The sequence below is a fragment of the Artemia franciscana genome, chromosome 12 (assembly GCF_032884065.1).
Source record: "Artemia franciscana chromosome 12, ASM3288406v1, whole genome shotgun sequence".
NCBI classification, from domain to species: Eukaryota; Metazoa; Arthropoda; class Branchiopoda; order Anostraca; family Artemiidae; genus Artemia; species Artemia franciscana.
The window spans coordinates 33186236-33214122 of record NC_088874.1 but is presented as its reverse complement, the minus strand read 5'-3'; the positions used below and the strand labels follow the sequence as shown (position 1 = coordinate 33214122).

Here is a 27887-nt window from a genome sequence, read left to right as displayed (position 1 = left end):
GCCATTCAATTGTTTATTTATCATGGAATGAAACACATCAAAATCACCAATTTCAGGACTTAAAAATGAATAAAAATAAGTGCACAGCAAGACTAGACCAAACAGAATAGCTAACCTACGTAATAAGAAAAATCGAATATAATTCCGAATTTGATTTTTTCTAGTAAAACCAAAAAAAGAATAAATATTTACAAATGATGGGAAGGGGGCTGTGAATCTTTTCTCTTATTTCTACTCTTATTGAAGACCTAGTAATAATGAGATTTAACTAATACCAAAATTTGGGGCTAATTCAAACTAATCAGAAAAGTCAACAAAAATCTGATGACCTCAAATTAGCGGTAACTAAATATCAGTATTAGCAAGGTCTCATTGCAAAAGGGCCTTAAGACATAATTGCCTGCAAAAAGAAAGTTTGCTTAGATGACCAAGTCTCGGCAGTAATTAGATATCAGAAGTTTTAATCATTAACGACTATTTCTGAGGGAAAAGCTGGATATAAATGAGAAAATAGGATTGTTGGGGAAAAAACGAGACTTCTAAATATTCATGAGAAACAAAGAAGTTCGGAAATAATATATTCAACCAAGGCCGTATCTAGGGGTAGGGTGTTAGATACTGGACCCCCCCTCTCTCAAAAAATATTTGTCCGACTCAAAAAACATAAAAACAAATTATTAATGCGTTTTTCAAAATTTATTTCTACCTCCCCGGAAAAATCCTGGATACGAATCTGGGCTCAACCAAACGATTGCTTTGTTCTATAAAGTGCACTATCTCTTTTGAGTTTTGCATGTAAATGTTGCATAACACCTTATGAATTACCTCAACTGAAGTGCTATTAGAAGTTCCTTTTACCTTAAATCGCAAAGAACTTCAACTGTGAAGTAGCTATGATTTTTACTGAAGTTAGACCTAGGAAAGACAGAAAAAAAAATCATTCAAGGACGTCAAGAAATCCCTCAAGGTCAATATATCGACAATTACATAACAATGGCGTCATTTTTTCGTTTGCCGGTTTAAAAGACAGGAACGGTATTGAACTTTTTTTACAGTGAGTCGAACCTTTCCAATCCAGTTTAATTCATCATTTGCATTTTATCTCCTTACCATTACCATTTGCCTTACCACTCCTTACCATGTTATCTCCCTAATATTTTATCTCCTTAGGATGTTAACGAGGATTTTCTCGCATGTATAACATCTTATCAGTTGATTTATCCTTGATATCATTAGAGGAAACAGATAATATTTACAAAAACGCACTTTTCGTAGGACGCAAGATGCATGGTTTGAGACAGACAGCAACAATAAATACAACTGTTTTTTGGTTTTTCTCTCTTTTTTTACCGTGTAACAAGGGGTATCTTATACCCTTGACACCCCATCTATTCAAGTGGCAAACCAAAAACCAACGTTAATATAATGCGTAAGATAGAAAATAATTCTGCTTTTCGTTTTTATTTTCTAAAAAACAGGAAGTTACAACTTTTAGCATCCATCCAATTAGCAATCTTGCACATACAATACACATTTACAGAAGCGGCGGTGGGAGACGGGTTGGGGGGGGATTTACAATTTTGAAACTGTCTGACTGTAACAAAACATAACAAGATATTAACCATGAAAACGGCAAAAGAACAATACCATCAAAGGACATTTTGGTCAAAACTGAGGGGAGAGGCATTTTGGACCAATCTCGCCGAGAAATAGTCCCACCATCCTTCCACGTCTATGCTTGAGCAGATAGTGAAATCTATCCCGTAAAAAAGATTTGCAGTGCATGCTCTTACATGTCTAATTAAAGGCTGGGTTTTGACCGTAACTCAGCGACTCCTTGGGAACGCAAGAAATTTGTGGTAAGATTTTCACATGCAGTTACAAGGTTATAAGGAGGCAAAGAGCGACACAATTCTTAGGAACAAAAACAGGGGCATAATCGGACCTACAAAATAATGTTCAGAGACTATAATATAAGCCACAACAGCGTGAAGTACTGACAAACGGTAATTGAAATTAACTATTGGATTAAAATGACTACTTCTATGATCCCTATTTCACTTCCTTCTTTTTACAAAGATAGCTCTTTCGACACCGATTTATTCTTCAATCCGTGAAACATTTTAAAATGTTGAAAGGATAATGAAGAGAGAAAGAGAGATTCTAAATAAAACATTGGGATTCAAGCTTACTCAACTACAGTAATTAGCACTGCTAAAATGTCATAGTAATATGATAATATTAGCATTGCTAAAATACCTAAAATATCGACTAGAGCATTGGCCCAAAAATACTAGTAGATTCTCATTTGTCTTGTTCTTCAAAGGGAATGAGGAAAGGCATATTTTTTTCCTAGGGAAGGGGGAGTCAAGACTGAAAATGTACATTTTCGGTGACTATTGTTAAATTTTTCGGAGGAAAGCATTTTAATAAGATCAAATGTTAACGCGAAGAAGTTTTAAGGCTGACAAAAAAGATAGAATATTCCTTTTTCCAAGCAACACAGCTTTATTACAGCATTCTATCGGACACTTCGACGCAAGCGCCAACCAGTCCATACTCAAGGGTAAAATATGGAAATCAAGATTCACTCTGTCCCCTCTTTAAACGTAATAAAAGGCAAGTCAAAATACCGAAAAATTACACATCCCGAGTTGTATGACGACATTAAACAATTTTAATACACATCAGAATCGAACAACTCTGTGAATAAATGATTAAAAAGGGTGACCAATATCAGTCACTTAATAGAATATATTATCGTTCGTTCCTTTTACTGCATTCTGTTTTCCTGATTAAAATAATTCTAGATTCAACGCGAGGCAAAATAATGCGTCTTGCCCAAGAAATTTGCGTCGTATAAAAATAGCGATAAGTGAAAAAACAATTTTGAACGAAAATTTTTCAGACTAAACGACAAACACACAATACACATCTTGCAGATTGTCGCTATGCAATTCTATTAGTTGCCACTACAACTAAAAGTACAAAACAGCGAAAGCCAAAATTTTCATGACAAATAAAAGCCTTCCATTAAGCTTCTTTTATGGTCAATTCACACATAGCGAAAACATTGTCTCCCAGCCTGGAAAAACTGTTACTTGGCTAGAAAATATATTATTGTTTGCTTTTGTTTAAGTGAAACGAGACTAACTGACAATTTTCACTATTATTCTTAAAAACACAGACATATGAGGTAATAACCCATCTAATGGTATTAAACTTTTAAAATCCGAATGTTGTTAATTAAATGCTATGATTGTTGCTAGAATAGCGTATGGAGCATTTTTGCTAGCTACTATGTCAAGAAAATGCCAAGAAAGACCCTAGACTGCATGTTACGTATCTAAAGTAGCAGTGTTTACATCTCCGTCATTACGAAGAAATCCTGGGAAAATTTTTTGATAGGCCTTCAAAGAAAATCCAGAGCAGTGTGGAAATCAATTCACCGTCTTTCAAGAGGCAGAAAATGTTCCCGTCACTCATTATACTAAAGGATTTAACCCCCTTAACAAAGTAAATATTAACGTTCCTGGAGTATCTCTTGGCCATACGTACTATATCCCTGAAAAGGGCAAATTCCACTTGGCTAAGCTGGAGCTTTTAGCAAAAATGGATTCTATGATGAAAGATACATCTGTCAATAAGCTGAAGTTTGGAACAGATAAGATAACGAACGGTGCTTCCAGTGATTTAAAATTACAAAAACCATTGCTAAGCAAAAACATATGAAAAAAATATTCATATGGCATCCATATGAAGAGCACAACTTCAAGGGTTTGGGAAAGTCCGAACGTGCTTTTTCATGGCAACGGAAGCAATGAAACTGTTGGAAGCTACTGAAATCTGAACGCAGAGACTTTTTTAAAAACTTTAGCATTACAAGCGAGGGATTGAGGAGGGTCAGCCCCTTGTATACCTTATAATTTCTATCCGTTTTAAGTTTTAACGTTGCTCCTTACTTTTAGTTAAAAAAAACACGTTTTTCTTTTAATCATGACCGTTTTTAAATCACGCAGGGAAATCTCCCCCCCCCGAGGTGGGAGTTCGTCATAATAAGAATTAAAACTTTAAAATTGTTTCAAAAGGCTATTGAGTAGTTCCTTTTTATTGTATTGTTTTAGGGGCATTGACGCATTAAAATTTTCTATAAAATTCGGCTCTTAATTGAAGTTGGCGGTAATTCTTCAGGAAGAAGCAGATAATGATGAAAGCATTTAAAAAATTTATAAAATCTATCAATCTCACGAAAAAGAATGAACCGCTTAGATTTTGTAAATATTCACTCTAACGCTATTGATTCCACTTTCTGACGTTACATGTTTCTCCTCATTATTGCTGGCTAAAATGAGAATTCTTGGACTAGGCTATTCTCCATTTGGTAATGAAAAAAATATGGGAAGTTATTCCCACTAGAATTATTTATTTTATATAATCAAAATCAGGGATGCATACTCTCTGCCAATATCTTCGCATTTTCTTTCTTTTTTTAACGGAGCTAAATCGATTTGGGAATTTAATTGACTCACGAGTCCTAACATTTTAATTAAAATGGCATGATTCAAATATTTACGTATTTGTTATCGACTAACGTAGTACATCATTGAAAAAAAAGAATCACTTTTTAAGATTAAGTATTTAGTAACCTAACTAAAGGTTGATATAGGTCAATTTTAAAGCCAGTGATTTTATAAGTCAATAGACCATTTTGTTGCAAACCGAAAGAACGTTTTTCTTAGGAGAAGGACCGGCCATTATTTACGCACCTATAGACCCTTTAACACGCCACTTATCACTTAATAGACCAACAACCGCTTTAAGGTCGACATGCCGGTTTCTCCACGCTGACAGACCATTTTTTGCAGGCCAGCTAACCATTTATAGGCACCTAATAGACCGTTTTTTACAGGCCAACAAACAGTTTTTTACAAGATAAAATATTGTTTTTCACAGACCAGACGACCATTTTTTTTTCCGGCCAGGAGACGCTTTTACCAGCCTGCTTTAAATTACCGTTAAAAAAAGAATAAACACGCATGGTTAATTACAACTTGAAATCTAAAATACTCCTAACCGAATCACTACTACTCTAATGCTTTACATTTATAAATAACTCGTATGAAAATAAAATCCTATAGCAAAGAGACTTATGCCCTACTAATACAACGCTATTCTTGGCTGAACTGAGCAGAAATAACTGAAGTAAACATGTGGATAGACATTTAATAATGCCATTGCTATTTTAGAATTGATTCGGTTTTCTCAAATACACGGATAGGAAACATTTTTCATGTTTTCTGAATTTAAATCTTCTGCCAAGAACATTTCCATCATTAATAGCGTTGAAAGAAATAGTACATACTGCAACTTGACAGATTTTTAACAGCACCCGGCAGATTGCCCACCCGACGCACTAGCCGATTGAGCACTGCCTCCTTGCGGAAGATGCTGGGGTCCGATTTTGATTCCGTTAGCCTAAAAAAAGAGAATAACAAATATTTTATAACCCATATCCTACATTAAATCCATAATATATGAAGATATTCCACACATAAGGGAAAGAGGAGGAGTAGTTCCTCAAGACTAATACGAGAGAGACATAGGACATTTTAGCAAAAATCATTAAAACGTAAACGTATGAATCACTATTTTAAGAATAATAGCGTATTTTTTACAAACCCTCCCATGATGGTCACATCACTAAACAAACTCACCATTTCATCGGCAAAAAACGTATTATCCGATAATAAAATATCCTCTCCAACATATTTTACAAGAAACAATGGCCTTACTTCGTCCCTAGGTTCGACCAACCGTGAAGACTGTATCGTTAGAAGAAACTAAGTATGTCAACAACTTTTATTTTCGATTCTTTGACGGAGTGGAAGACCAACCGACACAAGTTTTGCCCTAATTTCATCTCTGGGAAAGGATAACACCGGATACTATATTACCTAATCATTTCTTTTATATTCTAAAGACTTAATATTTTCTTTGTATGCAGGGGAGGGGTGGAGGGAGGTTGAAATTCCCCCTCCAAGCATTGGTATTCTTACTTCGTCCTTGGTCTAGACTGAACTTAGAGAAGCTATCTCTCGATTAAAGTTTGAATAAATCATGAAAACTTTTGAGACCGAAAATTGTCCGATTCAAACAGATTCCAAGCATCATTTTTTTGAGAATTTTCACTGAATATTCTATGTTACCTGTGCGATCCATAAATGTATTAATGTTTTTCTAACAGTCGAAGGCAATAATTATAGCAGCACTTTCCTCTAGGTTTACCAATAGCGTTGAAGTTTGTCAAGCTAAGCTTCTTCACTGCCGTGCAAATCGCTAGAGTGGATGGGGGGGGGCATTAGCCTTCCAAACCTTGATGTGGTTCAACCTATATGCTATGAGAAGCTGTGACAATATACAGAAACTAGTAGAAAATATAATACGACAAAATTTGGCACTCGGTTAAAAAAAATCAGCTTTTTCATGCCATGTTATAACTTTTGCTAGATAAATGAGCGGTGATTATGTAACTCAACTTTCATTTAAATGCAACCCCTTCAACTCAACCACGTGGAAAATTAATTAGACACCAAATTAGTCCACTCCCACTCGTTTAAAAAAATATACATCTAAAATTGAATTGTCATGGGTTACTGATTTTGTACGAGTCCAAAAATATGCCAACAAACTATCTTCGTCTGATCGGTTCGAAACTTATATCCCTGAGAGCCTGGGTTAAGTGGACCCCAATGCATAAAATAAACCTCAGCAACTAACAAATAAAGACAATTTGATTTTAAGTCAAACTATTATCACTTGCAACAAAACAAATGTCGTTCAGTTATATTATTTAGTCAATTAGCCCGAACGGAAGTTGAGCTGTATCACAGTTTGTTCAATTAAATGAGACTGAGGTGAATGCGGAACGAGATGCAATAGGGTTGAGTTACAATGGAGCGTAAATAGGATTTTAAGCTAACTTTAAGACAAAATGCGATTTTCGGCAGTAAGTTTCACAGCTTTCTAATTTGAAAAAATGTATACTATGGAGACACTCTCCCTCCTTATGATTTTAATTACATGCAGTTTTATTCTCTTAGCACGGTGGGGCGTTTCATTCCGAGCTGAGCTTAACAAGCACAAATTAAACGTACGACAGCCTAGCTCTTGATGATATCCCATCATTGCATTTACAATTCAATACCAAAACTACCTATAATACCTCAATAATGAGTAAACCAACTTATAACTTTTCTCTTTTTATCGCTACAATTAATTCCTCGATAATTAGTCCTGTAAAACTTATAAAAAAAATGCAGTACAATCTGTTTTTTTTTTTTTTCAGAATGGTTCTGCGTAGAATACGCCCTAGAAATATTGCCAATTCAATACTTAAAGAAAAAAAACTACTAAAAAATAATAGAATGTGTTGTAGGATGGTAATACTGCCACTCACACACCTCCTTAATAGATACAGTAAGACGAGACACATGAAAAAAAAAAAAAAAAACAAAGTCCTGTAGTGACGGAGTGTGATTGACCTCAGGTTGGTAACACGTGATCCAGAGTTCAAACTTAACTGTAGTAACACGCAGCACAGCTCGTACGACAGCCTAGCTCTTGATGATATCCCATCATTGCATTTACAATTCAATACCAAAACTACCTATAATACCTCAATAATGAGTAAACCAACTTATAAATTTTCTCTTTTTATCGCTACAATTAATTCCTCGATAATTAGTCCTGTACAACTTATAAAAAAAATGCAGTACAATCTGTTTTTTTTTTCAGAATGGTTCTGCGTAGAATACGCCCTAGAAATATTGCCAATTCAATACTTAAAGAAAAAAAACTACTAAAAAATAATAGAATGTGTTGTAGGATGGTAATACTGCCACTCACACACCTCCTTAATAGATACAGTAAGACGAGACACATGAAAAAAAAAACAAAGTCCTGTAGTGACGGAGTGTGATTGACCTCAGGTTGGTAACACGTGATCCAGAGTTCAAACTTAACTGTAGTAACACGCAGCACAGCTCAAAATTCTATTTCGATGATGAGATTATGTAGTAAAACCTCTTTACTAATCCAAACAAGAAAAAGAAAAGGGTGTGGACAAGGTATTTTGACTGTGGCCCCCAAACATATAAGAAATAACATAGCCAAAATACGAGATTTTAGGCGGAATAATTGATTAATTTAGCTAAATTAATAAAACTAAGAACAAAAATATTGGTTTATAAGAAACTTTTTTGATTTCCAATTTTCCAAACTTCTTTCTTACTTTTTTTTTAAACGAAATTCTGAATTAAAGAGTCTATATTTGACAGTTCTTGCCTCATTGTATTATTTGAACAAAATAAAAATCACTATATTACATTTGTGGTAGCGGCAAACTTCAGGGGAAAAAATACTAGGGGTTGTATGGTTACAACAGATAGTTATTTCCCTTTGATCAACATAGACTATGTCTTGGTTTTGTAAGTTTGAATATCAATCTAAAGGGCGTTTTCGCTCCCTGATTCCATCTATTTGAAAATCGTGAAGAAAAACAAGGGGAAAAAACATGTTCTATGCTTTAGGACTTTTCCGGTAATAGTCTATATTCTCAACTTACATTGTTGGATTGTCAAATAGGGTTGAAAATAGGGTTTATGTAATCTGCAAAAATTGTTAGCTATGCAAGATTAATTCTTTAAAACAATAAATTCATTTTTAGTTTTTTCGCTTTGATTGTGTAAAACTGTATTTTCTTAAAATTGGAAACTGTTCAAATATTTTTTATTACAGTTAGAATTTGATTTCAGGTTCAAAATATTCGTGATCTTTTTAGCCTCCTTTACTTTTTTCGATTCTCCCCCTCCCCCCATATCAAATGCTGGAGCAAGTGACTGATAATCAACTTACCCTTCCAGAATTAGAGTAAGGCCTAAATACATCGACATTTGATACATTTGACGAAAATAACAATAAAACTTAACGGCACGAAAATTCAGAGGTAGATTTGTGTTTTTTTGAGGAACATCATGAACTAATGCATCGGTGGTTAATTACAGAAGCGTCAGTTCTGCGGGTCAATCTTGGAAGGGGGAGGGATTATAATTCCCCCCTGCATGTGGACATCGCTTGAGGATACTTCTGCTTTAAAAATGATAAAACTTTCGTTCAGATATTTATCAAATGAAGCACTTTTCAGGTATTTAGATGTTACCGTGAATGTCAGAAATAACTCTTTTCTTCTCCTTGGATTTAGTCAGCGTTGCCAGTCAATTTTTCCGGTTTAATGCACGGTTGATGATGACAGATTAGGTTAAATTAAGTTTAGTTAGGTCATGTAGGGTTCGGTTAGCTCACACCTAACTTAACTTTAACTTTTACCACCATAAATTGCATAGAAGTGAAAAAGCTGACTCGCAAAGCTAATTGAATCCAAGCAGAAAAAACGGAATTTTGGATATTCACCACAGAATTTCGATATTAGCCAAATTTCGGACATTCACAGTAAGACAGACAAATAACGAAATCCTGACACTATACCTGAAATCATAAAAAGACAGGCCCGAAACGAAACTTGACGCTCAGCATAGTCAGTAAATGAACAAATTTCTGATAACCAATAAATAAATAAAGACTTATTAAAAAATAATAATTAATAAATAGTTAAGAAACGATTAAGTGGGCGACCTTACCTCGTTATTTATGTCAAATACACCCTCTTGTATCTTGTTGTAGATCTTTGTAGCCGTATTTATAAAAGCCTCTTCTACATTGGCAGCCGTCTTAGCCGAAGTTTCCATAAATATTAAGCCATGCTCTTCGGCAAAAGCCTCTCCTTCCTCCCTTTTTACTTCGCGTCTTGATTCTAAGTCACTGAAAAAGATAGAAATATATTTGACAAAAAGAACAAGAACAAAAATCACACTCCACCACATTTTATTTTTTTTTCTTCCGAAAACCCTAAAAGTTCGACCAGAAAAATTCGAAAATGTATTCTGTAAAACTGTGGATACATGAAAAAAATGAGGATACAAGATTAAATTTTGAACTTAGCATAACAAATTTTAAGCAGAAATTTTAAATTTTAAGCAAATTTTAAATTTGGAGCAGAGAGCTCTTTAAACGATATTTCTTTTTCTTTAACATTCAGAACACTCATTAAAAAAAGAAAAAGAAAGAAAGAACTATACGGAAAATCGGGCTGGAGAAAGCTTTTTCTTGTATGTCAAGATTCAACGTAAAAAGTTATATTATATTCACATATTTCAGTTCTTGAGACAAATTGCATGGCTCAATTTTATCAAGGTACCAAGAACAGTTAAAATGACACCTGAATGTTTGAATAGATCAACTGGAAACTTTCCGAACCATATATAGCCGGAATTTAATTTTCAGCGAGAAAGATCTCTCCATATGCAGTTTCGGGATGGTTTAAAAAAGAAACTTGGGTGAAAATTTTGCAAAAACTTATGGCACCATCTAGCGACACCCAGACAGATGGCACCAAACAGCTCAAGAAGTTGTAAGCTTCCTGTTTAAGTGGGATTGTCTTTGAAAATCAAAAGATTATTAATGTTTGAATCAATACGAAAGAGACGCATTGCCAAAATTATTAGGTTTCTAATAATTGAAATATTTGAAAATTGGAAAAAACCTAATAATGGAAAATTGGATTAATCACTTCCATTCCAAAAAAGAGCTATTAGAGATTTCTCTGGTGTGAGGGCGATCAACCTTAAGCCAAGTTTATAGGAGTTCTGTTGTTTTTGTGGCTAAAAAATATCTATCGAAAGTAATTGGAAAGAAGCAATTCGGTAACATCCCGAAGTGTTGAGGTATTCACTATCTCATTAGTGTGCTTGATTTCATTTTTAAACATCTATATGAGCCTGGGAAATTGAATAATTTAATTACAATATATTTTTAAAAAGTTTCGATCTTGCTGATTTTTATTTATTTCTTGGATCCAAGTTATGATCCCCCAAGCAGCCTCTTGATTTGAGGCTGGAAAGGATGGTCTGGCGAGACATGTCCTATCTCCTTCGCTCAATCGATGGTAATATTTTAGTGAAAGGGCTGAAGAAGGCTCAATCCCCATTTTCTGACAAAAGTTGACTCACATAGGCAGGGTCGTATCCAGAATTTTTTCGGGGGGGGGGGGGGGGGTACGACAGATTTGCTTTTTTGGGGGGAGGGGGTATAGAAAACGCATCAAAATTTGTTTATATTCATTTTTACTACGTTTTTACGAGTCGGACAAACATTTCCGGGGGGGATTCAAATCCACTAGCCCCCCTGGATACAACCTTGCACATGGATGAGTTTCAGAGGTCATACTAGTGTTTCCAGGCATAAATGTAAAGCACAATAAGCAACAAGAAAAGCTCACCTTTTATTTCCTATCAGCATAATGACCATATTTGAATTTGAGTGCTGACGAGCGTCCTCAAGCCACGCTGTCAAGTGATTGAATGTGTCACGTCTTGTAATATCATACACAAGGAGCGCCCCGGCAGCACCTCGATAGTAAGACCTGGTAATGGATCTGAAGGCTTCTTGTCCAGCCTGCACGAAATTAAAATAATGAAAGAGTATAATCCCTGTTATTCACTCCAAGTACCTCTGCTGGACTTGATAATAAGGCTTAACTATAAACTTCCCAATCCAAGATATATTTGTAACTTTCTAGAGGGAGATTATTACTGAAGTTTGAACATAAAACAACTGAAAAATCTTCTAACACACACATCGAATTTACAAATAAGAAAAAAAGCCATGATGTCCAACAACAATTGTTGGACGTCCAAAACGTCCAAATATTCCAAGTGTTTGATGTCCAAAACGGCCAACAATAATTGTCATTTATATCTACACTTACAAAAACAAAAGAGAGATATCTTAGTCTCTTCGCAAAGGAGTGTAAGAGATGCCAAAAAGTTCTGTTTGTGGCGCAAACGGTATCATCCCCCAAAAGCTGGCGCCATGACTTTCTGATATCTACACACACAAACAAAATTATTCCTAATGTTAATTTCTAAATAGTTGTAAGATTTAAATTTCTGCATCACAAGCACAAATTTGGTTGGATTATAATGCCCATTTCTAAATAAAGTTTCAACTTCATTCAAGTAACCACAACCATACAAGCCGCAATGTTGCCAAGATCTCAATTCAGTTATAACATATCTATTAATACCTACAAAATGAGTTTCAAATTAAACTTCTTAATATATAGCAACTGAGCATTTAAATAAATAGTCTTATATCTTTTGATTTTTTTTTTCTTTTCCGACGGTTCTTTTAAACTTACGATATTATATGGACCTAGTTTTATTCGAAGTCGCACTGGTTTTTACTATTTGAAATTTATAGAGTTCCTAGTTCTCTATGACGTGAGACACAAATTCGGCTCTTTTATCTTGTGAAATAATTACTTCTTAATAAAGCACTCAAACGGATGTCACTATTCCAACTTATTACTAATATTTATGATCTAAGTTTCGGGTTGGGTGGTTTCGAGGATTGAAGGATTTAATAGTAGAAAACTTTATTATTAACAATAATTTAAAGAATTTATATAGCAAATCAACTTACAGGACCCCTGCACTAGTAACATTAAAACAAATATCTCATCAAACTAATACTATTGATATTATGAATTAATATTAATATTACTGATAACAAATCAACTTACATTAAGTAGTCCCTGTACTTCAAATATTGTTAACAATGTTTCCTCCTCAAAAGCACACCCCCGTCCCCTAAAGCACACCCCCGTCCCCTAAAAAGGAGCAAAGAAATACAGTTCAAAAGCCTATAAAGCGGGTTTTTGTGTGCAATATACATAACTATGACTAGCACAAACCTCACTTTAAAAGCTTTTCACTGTATTTTTACGGATTTTTGAACCATGTTTTTAGCCTTTTCTGATGGAGTGAAAGGGGGGGGGAGGGTTTATGGTCTATTAATTGACTGTAAAGGTTTAGATGAATAAAAGTAAGGAAAATTATGTGTTTTATGGTTTTAATAACCAAATACAGCTTCTTGTTTTGATGGGCGGTCACAACTTGGAGCTCCTTGATAACTCCTTGGGGTGCTATCCCATGCTTTGTTAAGCAATTTAAAAACATTTTTTTGGCGGGAGGGGGGTACATTTTTTGGCGGGAGGGGGGTACATAGCTAATGCGGGGAGGTGCAAAACTAACATTGATTTTTGTTGGGGGAGGGGGACACTGTAAACAATGTTTCAAGTGAAGGGGCACCTAATGTTAATATATATATATATATATATATATATATATATATATATATATATATATATATATATATATATATATATATATATATATATATAATATTAAAAAATGAACAGACATTATTTCTACACCATCCTAATAAAAGCTTACGCCAGATTTACCTCTCACTCAATCGGACTATCTGCCTTGGCTTTTTCTACAATTAGCAATGGCTTGATGCCCACAATTACTTTATTTTAATTCATATATTTGATTTTAGGCACAAATATATATATATATATATATATATATATGTATATATATATATACATGTATACATATATATATATATATATATATATATATATATATATATATATATATATATATATATATATATATATATATATATATATATATATATAAAAGGTAAAAGGTAAAGGATACGGCATTAGACTTTACAGTCCCTACCGGCGGTGCTGATCTCCGTTTCTTGGCCCTTCAGCCAGGAAGTGCAATGGGGGGTTGGGGGCCAACCATCCTGTGCTTTCGCACTAAAATCGAAACATAGAAAGAACCTACTATTTTCCCTTTTAATTAAAATACATCAGTGTTTATTACCAATTGACAATTTCTCCATAGCAACTAAATACTATGGGAAGCTCGGGACACTTACAACAAAAAAGTTCTGTCTTACAGACTCAATAGGTGCACTATTATAAATAGCCTAAAATTTTCTTCTTGATTAAGATAAATTCTGTCACATCATTTTTTCCGGCTCATCCTGTTACCACAAAATTTATGAACTTCAAAATATGCTATGCTTGCGGTAAAGTAAGCCAACAATTATTTTCTGAGCATTCAAAGAAACACAGCAGGTGTATTAAAATACCAAGAACAATGAAAATAAAATACGATCTTTTGAATTGGTTGCATGAAAACTTACCCAAACAAACATGTCTATAAAAATAAGGAAAAGCCGAACTTCAATATTTATAAAAAAAAAACTCCATTTGCAGTTCAAGAGTTTTCACTCCTTACATATTTTCCTCTATAGTGCACCTATAGAATACTTTAAAGAAAGATGAAATAGTAATTTTCGTTAACGAAAAGCGCTTTATGAAAATAAAAAAATCTTCAACAATAGATTTCTAAATTAAAAGTATTTTTATATGGAACAATTTAATTTAAACAGAAAGGATCATAACTAAGCTCAAATTTGGACAAGCTGACCTGGGGGAATATTATCTAGGATTTATTCTCGTTCTAGCCAAGTGTTAGCCCGCTAGACTTGAGACCCTTTGTCTATGAGGACAGGGGATTTGAGTCCTCGCGTCGCAGTTCATTTGGCTTAGTCGGAAACCAGTGGCGTGACTCTGTTAGCTACGTCATGGTCGATCCAGCTCTAAATGGGTACCTGGAGAAATCTGGGGAAGTTAAACAGGAATAGGGTTGCAAAAGCACAGGATGGCTAACCCCCCTCCCTCCATTACACTTTTTGGCTGAAGGGCAATGAAACGGAGATCAGCACCACCAAGAGGGATTGTAAAATCCAATGCCGTATTGCTCTAATTATTTGCTCTATACTTATGGATTATTAATAGACAAACCAACGGATAGAATGAGAATTAAGAACTGATCCCTCAAAATCATTTTTCAGCACTTTACAATCATTGGTTAAATAATTGAAAACCATGTCTGGAAGTTGGAGTTTCTCAGTAATTTGAGTCTTTAGACAAATTATCATATTTTGATTAGTTTGATTCTTTGAACAACAGATTTTCATTAATATTGCTGGTACTCATTGGCATAGCTAAGGGGGCAAGGGGTATGCTTCTTTCCAGGTACAGAATCTGTTGGGGCACCATTTAGCTAAACACGTTTTTTTGTATCTTCAGGGCGTTTAAATGCAGAAAAATAGGTTACAATCTCTATGTTTTACTGGTACTGGGATATTGGAAAATATTCATGACACCTTCATCTCTGATAGTGACTTTATCAGTACAGTTTTCTTCCCCTACTTGTTCTTAAATTGAATTCTCTAAATAGTTATTAAAATCAATACTAACTGTGTCCCAAATCTGTAATTTCACCTGCTTCCCGTCAATGGTTATCATACGAGCTCCAAATTCAACACCTGCAAGTAAAACATAATTATCACTAAAATTGTGCATGGGGAAATATTGCAAACACCAAATAATAGCCTATCAATAACCATAAAACTAAATAAGAGAAAATAGAGATAAACATTTCGTTCCAGGGAGGAATCTAACTCATTTAGGGGGCAAAGGGAGAAAGCTAAGGAAAATGTTAAATATTTAACCTGGTTAAATATTTAACCAGAGAGACAGCCTTTAATAAAAGTAAAAAATAGAAATAAATGTACTGTGGGAGTTCAGGACAAGATAGTTTGGACAACAGGTGGACACAGAAACAGGATTCGGGAGGGGCACCAACAGAACTTGGCTCCTCCAAAATGGTATTTTTCGATTCCTCAAACCTCAAAAAATTAGAAACCTCTTTCTGTATGGGACTCCATTGAAATAGTTTCAATGGGAGAAAGACCTCAAAAAGATTTGGGTTCTTATAAGTAAAAACATCAAACCCTTTGAATACTAAAATATTTAAATATTTTGTACTTATTTACGTTTTTGGTCTTTTGAAAAGGGGGTAGAGAGGATCGCCATACTCCTCACCCTCTCCGTCCCTTTGAAGACATTCCTACGACCATACAGCATATTAAATTTTCATAAAATTGCTGTATATATATATATATATATATATATATATATATATATATATATATATATATATATATATATATATATATATATATATATATATATCCCCCACAAAACTTCTCTTGTCCTAATCAAAGATTTGGACTATGGATTCTATTTATGAATAATTGAGCAATAATATTGACTAAAGTATAGGACAAAGATAAATTCCTACTAAAAAAAAATTCCAGAATTTAGGTTATCAGTTATGATGGTTTGTTTTACAAATTCTGTGTTAAGAACTGTGATGTCAGTATAGTGAAATATTGAATTTATTCCTCTATGATACAACCATAAAACGCAATTGAGTGCAATAAAATACAAGGAAAATACCTACTGTGTTAAAAAAGATCTTGATAAAGGGAGGAATAGAGATGGAAATAAGATCCAGCATTTATCAAATTTTATGGTTCGAAACTTGTATTCAATTTCGTATTTCCTGACTTGTACTAGATTTTCGATTTACAAAACTTTTATATTAGGCAAAAATTTCATAGGCCCCATCAAGACAAGCGAGCGGAAACTAGTTTCAAGCAGGTGTCAAGCCTGGAAAAAAAAACACCAAAAATATATGAATTACATGGAAAATATAAGGAACCTCGTATATAATTACACGGACCTCGAGCACTGCGTTATTTGAAGACTCCAGGCCCACTTGTAAATGTCAGGTCACTCAAGAAATTTGGAGAAAAGGCTGTTAAGACACAAAGTTAAACCTAACTAGTAGTAACTAGTAGTAAAACTACTAGTAGTAAACTAGTAGTTTTACTACCTAACTAGTAGTAAAACCTAACTGATGAGAAGACACAAGCACCATGCTCGTGACAAAACACCCCAGCCGTTTCTGTTAACACGTGAACTGTTTTTACACCTTCCATTATTGTTTCTCCAAAGTTTAACTTAGAGCACCTTTTTGAGGGGAGGAAATCTCCCAAGGACTATCCCAGGAAACCCTAGAAAAATCTTCAAGGAAATGTGTCATGGAAGTAAGATATTTGGAAGGCTGGGGACATAAATTGCTTTTAACATACATTTTTCAAGCATTACATTTTTAATAGATAAATTTATTTTGATTTAACAGTAAAATTATTACACATCCATCTACAAATCCCTACAAAGGCTCCATGACCTGAAGGAGGTTGATTATGAAAAGGTCACATAGACATAAAACATTTAAACTATACAAATAATTTAATTTAATACAAATGATAATAAATTTAATTTAATTAATTTGATTAATTAATTAATTAATTTAATTAATGATAATTAATTTAATACATGATAATTTAAATACAAAAGAAGATGTAAATCTGTGTAAATTATCATGCCTTCTGCTTTGGCAATATTCAGTCAAACTTTTTAATAAAATCAAAATTATCGATGACTACAACGCTGATTATTATGCTTTCGTGACAATCATAATTTGGCTAACGAGAACTTAATCGTTTTCCTCATAACATTTGTCATTTTTAAATGCATACATTTGTTTTTGTTTCTTTTTTTGTACCTTATGACTCACTTCGTGCTTTTATGACCTAATTTTAATGGAGCATGCCTGGGAAAATATATAATTATCAACAGAAAAAAGGAGATAACCCATACCAAACAATTAAAACCAACAAGACAGTAAAACCGTTAAAGATTAAAACCTAAACAATCAAAAGGATCGGTAAATACTTTATTTCATTTTGTTGGAATTGTGCCCGATAGTCATAATTGTCACAATTATGTTGTGACATATAGTCACAATTGTCAAGAAATCAAAACTGTGCACAACTATAATGCCAATTATGTACGCCGTCATAATTTCTTGAGTTGAACATTGTTCAACTTTAAAACCGACAAATTTTCGATTGATTAATCAGAGTTGAGAGTTTAGGCATTCTTTTTAAACTAGAAAACACAAGAGCTTAAAATAGTAGTTTTCCATCTGTATCGCGAATCTAGCGAAAGATAAGACGACGTTGTAATAGCAGAGAATAGTCAGGAACAAGTTAGTACTGGTACCAGCTTTCCAAACAAATTTCTTGATATTTTAATTTTTTCTTCTTAAATACAATCAGGATGTTAAATTCAAGAAAAACTTCATTTCATTTATGCAACTTGGCTAATTTTACTGGCGGAGGTGACAATGGTGTTTCTTGGGCATTAACAACATTTGAAGAAAGAAAGTGGGCCTATTCTAAACTACTTTAGACCAAGTCTTGTCTTACTACAAAAGACCCTTTGAATCTCTATAAGTGCATAAGATGGTTCATAAGAGTTAATTAAGTGAAATAAGAAAAAAAATAACCATCAAAATAGAGAAAAAATCTCAAATTTAAATTCTAGGTAAGTTTGCTCATTGTGACCCTTGCAAAACTAAGTTGAACCACCATTTTTATTGACTTAGATATACTAATTACTTGGTATTAACAATAGATATTGATTGGAAACTGTCTGTTTAAACTATACTTTTAATCTTTAAGGTGTGAGATAAGATCCTCCCCTAAAATTTTTGTGTTTAATTTTTTTTTGTAAATTCTTTCAATTTTTCTGGCAACGATTTTCTTGAAGTAGGTTTTCAGAAAAACTTGCTTCAAAGATTAGAAAGAAGTTTTTTTTGTTTTATTTTTGTTGAACCAAAAAACAACAACAAAGGTTTGAACTTTAACTATCTTGAGTAAAATAGGTCAAAAACGTTCAATGGTTCAGGCATGATTTTTGTTTATCAAACGTTACAACATTTTCTTTTCGACTTCAAGCATATCAGGTGAGCTAGAAAAGCATACTCGATTTGAAAAATTCATAGAAAAATACAGAGGCAGCAAATGCCTTATTTATAAACCAACCCTCTGTTAGTTTGCAACCCCTTTAAGTAGCAAATACGGTCGTATTCACAAGAATAAATATGCCAAAGCCTTATGGAGACAGATGGTTGGAGTGTTTGTTCCTTGATATGTGATGAATTAATTTTTTTAAGCCCCTATCTTTCAATTTCCAGGGGGGCCAATCTCAGGAGGAATTGATATCATTATACGCCTCACCATATCCCTAAATGTAAGGTTGGCTGTAATGTATCTTTCAAATACGTAACTTTACATAAAAAAAAAAGATTAAACATAAATTGTAGAAGAGTTTGATGTTAAATATTAACTTACCAGATACCATAAATCATCCAATTCCCCAAGGTGAAGTGATAAAGAGAGTAAAGGGATTAGAAGCAGCAGTCCCATAACATTGGAAAGATTAACATGAAGTAGTTCCTGCTTAACTATTGTTTTGTTTGTTTTTTTTTTAATTATAAAAATCTCTTTTTTAAATGAGCTGTCTTAGCTCAGTAGTACTCAGTAGCATTCTAGACTTATCCTTTGTCCATGAGGATAGGGGTTTGAGTCCTGGCATTGCTGGTTATTTGGTTTGAATAAGGGTCTATGATGCAAGCTATGCAAGTAGTTGACCCAGCTCTAAATGGGTACCTCAAGAAATCTGGGGGGGGGGAAGAACAGAGGTAGCATTGGATGATTTGCTCCTAACCATGCATTGCATTCTCGCCCAAAGGCAAAGAAACAGGATATTGGTACCTATGCAGACCTTTAGTCAGCATGCAAAAAAGTTTTTTTAAGCTTATTAATAAAAATGGAACTGATTAGAAAAAAGCAAAAAAATGAAGTTTTCATATTATCTACTGAAGTTCTGAAACTGATAATGAAACTGAAATTCACCTTCTAACAAAATTCCACAAAATATTTGTAAGCATCATACAATGTTTAAACAAGAAAAATGGCAATAAACTGTATATTTCACCTTTGCTCAAGAAGAAGAAGAAAATACATACCAATTGTTAAGTCATGGACAGGCTGAAACCTTTTGTCTGTAAATTGTAACAGCAAGCATGATTTTCCAACACCTTAAAAATAAGTAACATCATAAAAGAATAAACATGAGAAAATATTGTCAGAAAAAAAAACTTGTTAAAAGCCAGCTTTTTTTCTATTTTTTTTTACATTTTTCAGTGTTATAAGTGGAGGATATGCTACTAGTTCTATACACTGACAAAGGACTAGATTTTATGTGCATACATACAAATGAGCCTAAACTTAGAGGAATCAAAAGACTAGTGGAGAAGCTGTCCCAGGCCCTGAGACTCAGGGAAATAGATCCAGGATGTGCAGCACTTAACAAATGTGGAACACACTAAGTCCACCTAACCAAGCAAGATTTTAAATAAAACACAAACTGCAATATTCTGTGCTAAGGACTATGTCACAGTTTTTTAACTTTAAAACTTTAAAAACGTTTTTAACTTTTTTTTAAACAAGTTTTTTAACTGAAAGTAAGGAGCAACATTGAAACTTAGAAATTCAAAAGGTAGTGGTGAAGACTCCTCTGAGAATGTTGCTGATGAGGACTCAGGTCCTTGTGGCCATACACCTCTTTCTGTCAATTGTTTGCTGTAATATTTAAGGTTTAAAAGTGAAAAAAAAAACATTAATGGCAACATTTAGAGAGTTAGATACAGTTTGTGTGGTTGAGTCTTGGCATAATTTTAAGGATGTCCTGCAGTGCCCCTCCTTAGATAACTATTCCTTTTGTGCAATAAATCAAAATACTTTAAGAATAACTGGTATTATGTTGGTATGATTACATTTTATAGCCAGACGTCCCTTTCTTCTGCAGCAAGACTTGCCAGCCAATCAGAGAATATAGTGTGGTGTATATTCAAGAGAGAAAACACCTTTTTTATTGCTGGTTCTGTATATCTTGCCCATCAAAATAGTTCTTACTTGTCTGAAGACACATCAATTATGTCACAAGAAGAAAAATGGTTTATACAACAGATCTTTGCAAGGGACTGTCTGGTTGTAGTAGGTGATTTTAATGTATATGTTACTGTGAATGTCCAAAATATGCTGCATGTCAACATTCTCTGGTGAATGTCTACAAAAACATAGTTGCTTTGTGTGTGTCCAAAATATTTGTTATCTTATTTATTGCAACAGCTTAAACTTTTATGACACTTTGAATTGCACAAAAGACCCTTGTTTTTACAACTGATTTTGTCTGTGGGACACTTCCTTTGGTAGTGACAGCATATGCAGCCTTGCCCACTGCATGTCAAATTAGCTGGAGCTGCTTTTCTTATCAAAATTTCTTTAAAATCAATCTCATCCATTGAAAGTAACTTTCCTTTACAAATTACAAACTGATTACATGTGCAAAGCTGCTTAAAGGTACCATTTTCATTTGCACGTTTATATAAGTCAGATTTTTCTATTCCAAGAACAACTGTGAAAACATTTAAGCTATCTGTACAACCACAGTCAACATCTGTGATTTGTATTCATACAGCATCATCAATTTGAGCACATGGAAATTGTTTTTGTGGGGTTTGTAGCATTTTTCCTGATTGCAGCAGAAGATTTCCTATAATAGCTCCTCTTGTTATGGGAATTAACTTCTGTTTATCAGCCATTTGGACATCAGAGCATATCTGTGATTGTCAACATTCACAGGTGAGGATCCACATGCACAAGAATGTTATGAAATATTTGGTCTTTTGTTGATGTATTTGGTGTTTATTGATATTTGCTGGTGAAAGTCAGCATTCACAATTTTTTGACATCCATGGTAACATATATACTTTGAATTTACTAGAGGTAGCTCCTGAATAGTTTTTCATATGAGGATGCAGAAATCCTGCCAGGGGTCTTCAGAATGCCACAAAGCAGCAACAAATCAGTCTAGGAGAAAAAACATTGGGGGGAAAATTTATTAGCATATGATGAAGGAAATGGCCTAGCTCTCTGTAATGGAAGATTGGGCAAGGACAGAGTTAGAGACAAGTACACTTGCTTCTTAGGGCCAAACCCCACTGCCATTGATTATGCTTTAGTAGATTATGTATTTGCTGCTTGTTTTCTCCATGTGCTGGATTCAGGTCATTTTTTATAATACTTTCTCTCCAAATAGGGCATCTACTATTACTAAATGAAATAGTAGGTCATCTAAGATTACCTCTCTCCCACATATTAGCTGCACAACTCGAGCCATAGGGGAAAGAAGATCACATCATGATTGGACTGAGAAAGACACAACACTGTGTGCTTAAGGGTTGATCTTGAATAAGTTAAAGGTTTCACACAAAATTTCATTGGATCCCAAAAAAGTATCTGTGATAAAGACTGCTCTAGTCACCCTTCTTAGATTACTGATGATTTAGTAGCTTCAGTTGAAGCAAAAGTTTGTGAGAACAGATGCTTCACAATAGCAGGTCTATCAAACAAATTTCATGATGTATTGAGATCATTACTTTACAAAATTGTTTCTGAACACCTAAAGTTTAGGTAACTGTGCTCATGTTGGGTTCCAGAGCTCCTAACAGAGGACCACAAAATCCAAGGATTTGAGTGTGATTAAGTTCTTGACTCACTATCACATAAAGGGTGATGACTTAATGAGTCAGATTGAAACTGGAGACAAAGCATGGGTTTTACATATCACACTATAATCAAAGCAACTGAGCATGGAATAGAGACACACACACACACTAACCTGTAAAGGTGAAGGCCAAACATATTCCATCCTAGTGCAAAATCATGTTGCTATTGTTTTGGGATAGGCATAATGTTTTGGTGGTCAACTATGTGCAACAAGGAACCACTTTCAGTGCAGAAGCATACTGCCAAACCCTGAGAAAGCTCCATGGAGTGATTCAAAACAAAAGATAGCATGCTGAAAAAGGCAATTGTACTGCTCCATGACAATGCAAGACCAATCACTACAGTTCAGAGCTCCAATTTGCTGGCCTTTTTGGCTTGGAAGTTTTAGACTACCCAAACTAAAGTCCTGGTCTTGTGCTGAGCAATTACCATCTGTTCATCTCAAACACAATCTCAGTGACAACCATTACACTGATGAAATGAAAACAATGGTGAACTTTTGGTTATTGGAGCAGGCAGCAAGTCTGTATGAAGAGTTTATCTTAAAATTGGTTAAGAGGTATGATAATTGAACAAACTTGACAATTATGACAAAAATAGAGTAGTAAAGTATGTACTTTCTGAAAATAAATTTACTTTTCTGAAATAACCTTTTGTTGTGTATTTATGTTCAAACACACCTTACTTTAAAAACATATCTTGTAAGTATTTTGGATTTGTGGTGACTACAAATGGAAACGGGATAAAACTCATTAAATTGAGGATTTCAAATAGCTGCTTGTACTCTACTCTAACAAAAAAAAAGGATAATGGGAATTAAGATTATGAAGATGCACAAGTACTTTTCCAGTAAAATTCTAGACAAGTTATTTTTATGCTATCTTGGAAATATGTTAGATTAAGAAGAGGTTAGGAGGTTAAGAGAGGTAACTGCCCCTCCTGGGCCTTGGGTTGCAATTCCAAATTGTCCCCCTCCCCAGCTGAAATTTAGTTTCTTCAAAATCTTGTCAAAACTAATATAAGCCTGCATAATTCAAGTATCCACAGAAACAGGTCAGTTTTCTTTAGTATATCTTTACCTTTATGGTGCTATATGGCTCTTTTTTTCAATTTCCAATGTCATTTTTACTTGATTTGGGAAATTTGGCTTCAACTTTCCCCCACCTCCCCTCCTCCCAGGTTCAGACAAAATTATGCCCCTGTGCCTATTTGACATATATTGAACTTTAGAATCCCGTTGATAAAAAACAACATTATACCTTAATTTTCAGTTTTCAGTTTTGTTTTGTCTGATTTTAGTCCTGAAAGTGCAATTCCTGTTATTTGTGCTAAATTTTAAGCCATATTAATGAGTTTTTCTAAATTTACGAAATGTATTTAAAGACCTTTGAAACCCCATAAGTTGGGATTAAGGAAAGATGTTAAGCTGGAAGTACTTTCCTTGTGTTTCATGTAAGCAGAAGATCTATTTTGCAAGGTATCACTTATATCACACAAAAAATTTTAAAGTTCATCAAAGGTCAGTGCCCTCTAGAGGGAGTAGGAGTGGAGGTAGGTATTTCAACATACCTTCCTAAGACATATTTTAGCAACTAGATCTATTCCTGAAAGTTTCATTTTTCCAAACCTAACCTTTTTCCAAGATAGCAAAAAGAAGCTATCTGAAATTCTATCCTTTTTCATAACTAAAATTTCTAACAGTAACCCATTATGGTTGCAAAGGACTAGTATCTTCGGAAACTAAAGTCTCTGCAGTTTATATATTTTGAAAAAGCTCTAGTCTAGGCCTGCAAAATAATTTTAGTAGTTAAGTTTGGCATGTGCATTGTCAACCCAATTAATAAACCAGACCAAGCAACTCCATATTCAGTTCAGATACATACAACTAGATGTATCTGAGATTTCTATGATGTTCACTACCTGTCCTGCCTTGAAAAATTGAACTTCCCTCACTGGCTTATTGCTAAAAGAGAGGGGATATGATTATGGCATTCAAACTGCTCAACCATAAAAAAATTATCCCAATTGTCTTCCAGCCAAATGTCTATTTAAGAACAAGAGGACATGATCAAAAACTTTGAAAAAGCAAAGCAACTCACAAGTTACAAAGCAAATTCTTTTCTAATCAGGTGGTGAGTCTATTGGACTTATTAGACCAGGAAACAGTCTCTTCTACCAGTATTGATTCATTCAAATCATCAGTTGACAAGGAGTGGTGCAACAAGCCCTGGCCATTAATTTTGAACTCACCTGATAAGTTAGTACACTATCTTCACTTAAAACAACTATATGATCATTGTATCAGTGGCAAGTGTGATTTAAGGTAAAAGTACTTTAAGGTGACCTAGGCTCATCAAATATGCATCATTTGAGGATTATATAGATGATTAAGTTTTGATTAGAAATATTATATTTGCCTGACAACTGCCTAGCAAAAGTAGCCAACAATGAGATGTTGAATCCTTTAAAAAAAAACATAGCCAAAATAGATTGAAGTCCTGCTGAATAATGCAAGATTCTGGGATCACTCTTAAGGCTAGGGGGATTCTAGGGCTAGGTCATATGTGGGACCATTAAAAGGGGTGGATGGGGGTGAATTGTCACCTATATAGTTTTTTTCCTTTAATGTTTTTCCTTCAGAAGTACTATAAATCAATAGTTTTACTTTAGATAGGGATGGTGGCAGTGCCCAAAAAGCAACCATGATATATGAAAAAAGCCCAAAATAAGTAATGTAAGGGTACTACTTTTATTTTATTAACATGTCAAACAGTTTGTGGTAACAAACTGTAAGTAAAAAGTGACCTGGCTCAATAGAAATCAAAACTATAAAAAACAGAATTTTGATACCAATAGACACATCAAAAGAATCAAATTTTTATGCTGGTTTTAAATAAGTTTCATCAGGTTTGGTCTTACCCATCAAAAGTTATGAGCCTGAGAAAATTTACCTTATTTCCAAAAAACAGGGGAAACACCCCCTAAAAATCATAGAATCTTAATGAAAATCACATCATCAGATTTAGTTTATCAGAGAACCCTATAATAGATAGGTTTCAAGCCCCCATCTGCAAAAATGTGAAATTTTGCATTTTTTGCCAAGAGAAAGATCATGGATGCATGTTTATTTTTTTTCCCAGGAGTGATTGTATCAACCCAGTGGTCCTAGAATTTTGGGAGAAGGCTCATTCAAATGAAAATTAAAAGTTCTAGTGCCTTTTTAAGTGACCAAAAAAACTGGAGGGCAACCAGGCCCCCTCCCACACTCATTTTTTTTAAGTCACTCTTTATGCTAAAGTATTTTTAGTACTTTCAAAAAAGCTGTTTATTCTAATTAAACAGCCTTTGTGATTCAGAGGTCATTCTTAAAAAATTGGAACAAAATTTGAACTTTGAAAATTTGAACTATGTTGCTTGTTACTTAAAGCTGAATAAACTTGTTGTTTTTTTTTTTTATTTAGCCTAATTTCCTTCAGAGGAGAAATAATTCTAGACTATTACCTAGCCTTCTTGGTAAATTTGCTGTGGGCCATATAATTTAGCTAGGATGAAAGTATAAATGTCAGTTAATTCTTTTTTGTGCTCTTTCATAATTGCTTCTGGGCTAATTACATCTTGAGCCCATAAAGGAGCCCTAAAGGTATTTCATTTTTCTAACAACGCAAAGAAGTTATCAACACTAGTTAAGTTATTGAAAAGTGGTTAAAACATAGTTCTATCACTAGTTTATAAATCAGTTGTTCAAGAGTAATATATTCTACAAATAATTCTTTGTAATGATTCAAACCTCATTTATTAAACAACTCAAATATAAACTGTTTTCATGCCATTTCAATTTAACTGTGTTTTTTATGCTGTTGACAAAAATAGCACTGGATTTTTTTGTTTGAAACTTTGCTGTCAACATTTCAGGGTATATATTTGCACATTGATGGGTGGCAGGGGGGGGGATAAAATTTGGTAAATTTATAGCAAACAGTATTACTAGCTTTCATATGAAGTGAATATACAACTTGATGCCTTTTTTTATGCTCTACAAATATAATAATTGCTTTTAATGGAAATTCAGATTTAAGCATTTTTTTACCTCTTAAAAATGACCTAGATATGGGATATAAAAAAGGCTTAAAACATTGGTCTCAAACTTTATAACATTGGACTCAAATTACTGTTTCATTATAAATCCATTTTTTTAATGCTATACTGTCCACAAGCACTGATTTTCCACAATTAAATTGGATAAATAAATTTTAGCAATGTTTTGGTGTTTTCTTCTTCCTTGACATCAAATTTTAAATAAAAGCATGTGTTTTTGGTTGAAAATATGAAAGCTGGCTATTATAAACGCCAGTTATACTGTTTGCATTAAATTTAACTATATTAAATACAGCAATGGTTAGTTTACCTATTTAATATATGCTATGCTTTACCCCCACCCACCTGATGTGCAAATATAGCCTATAGCCCAAATTTGTTTCTAAACTATTACAGATTTGTGATTTCAAATATCCTATTATTTTGTAAAAAAACGACCAAAAACTCATGATTTAATTGAAGTTTTGGCAACAAGGAAGAAGAAAACATCATAACATTGGAAAAATTAATTTATCCAAATTAATATTGGAAAATCAGTGCTTGTGGGTTATATAACATTTAAAAAAATGGATTTATAATGAAACACTAAGTTTGAGATCAATGTTATAAGGTATTTAAGGTTTGAGACCAATGTTTTAAGCCTTTTTTATACCCAATATTTAGGTCATTTTTAAGAGGTCAAAAAGTGCTTAAATCTGAATTTCCTATAGAAGCAATTATTATATTTGTAAAGAGCACAAAAAAAGGCATTGAGTGGTATATTCACTTTATATGAAAGCCAGTAATACTGTTTGCTATAAATTTACCTAAAATTCATGATAAATTTGCAGTGGGGTATATAATTTAGCTAGCATGAAAGTGAAAACAACATTTGATGCTTTTTTATGCTCTTTCATAATTCATGCAAAATACCTTTGGGGCCCCTTTAAGGGCTCGAGATGCAATTCGCCCCAGAAGCATTTATTGAATTAAGGAAAATTATAAAAAAATAGGCATCAAATGATGGTTTCACTTTCATCCTGGCTAAATCATATAGCCCATTGCAGATTTACTGCCTTCTTTCCTAGTGGATACAGATACAGCCCTAGACCTAGCCTATGTGCAAAAGCTGTGCCAACTAGCCTACGCCTAGACCATCCTTCCAACTAGCCCAAGCAATTCATACACAGAAAATGTCAAAGATGAAATATTCTCATTATACCTGTATCTCCTATAATGATATACTTGAATAAGTAAGCATAAGACATTATTCTCTCTTCAAGTTTATGAATTAGAAATATATCGATAATTTCCTATTAATGTTTCTTCTACGAACAACAAGGTGTTGGAATGCAGTGATGCCATATATTGGT

The 27887-nt window shown here is 33.8% G+C and overlaps 1 protein-coding gene across 1 annotated transcript; it reads right to left on the bottom strand.

Moving 5' to 3' along the window:
- LOC136034014 (ras-related protein Rab-2) lies at positions 1-27887 on the bottom strand. Its single transcript, XM_065715064.1, has 6 exons — positions 27737-27887; positions 19836-19907; positions 15308-15375; positions 11393-11568; positions 9696-9876; positions 1-5475 (listed from the first exon to the last, which is right to left on the bottom strand). Exons 1-6 carry the CDS (start codon positions 27780-27782, stop codon positions 5380-5382), a joined length of 639 nt encoding a protein of 212 aa, XP_065571136.1. The 5' UTR covers positions 27783-27887; the 3' UTR covers positions 1-5379.

What these genes read in the sequence shown, in the direction of transcription:
- LOC136034014 (XM_065715064.1), bottom strand. Translation starts at nt 27,782, where the DNA reads ATGTCTTATGCTTACTTATTCAAGTATATCATTATAGGAGATACAG. An exon ending in TGTCCATGACTTAACAATTG is followed by an intron (nt 15,376 to 19,835) that starts GTATGTATTTTC and finishes TTTTACTTGCAG; the next exon opens with GTGTTGAATTTGGAGCTCGT. An exon ending in ATGCTGATAGGAAATAAAAG is followed by an intron (nt 9,877 to 11,392) that starts GTGAGCTTTTCT and finishes TATCTTTTTCAG; the next exon opens with TGACTTAGAATCAAGACGCG.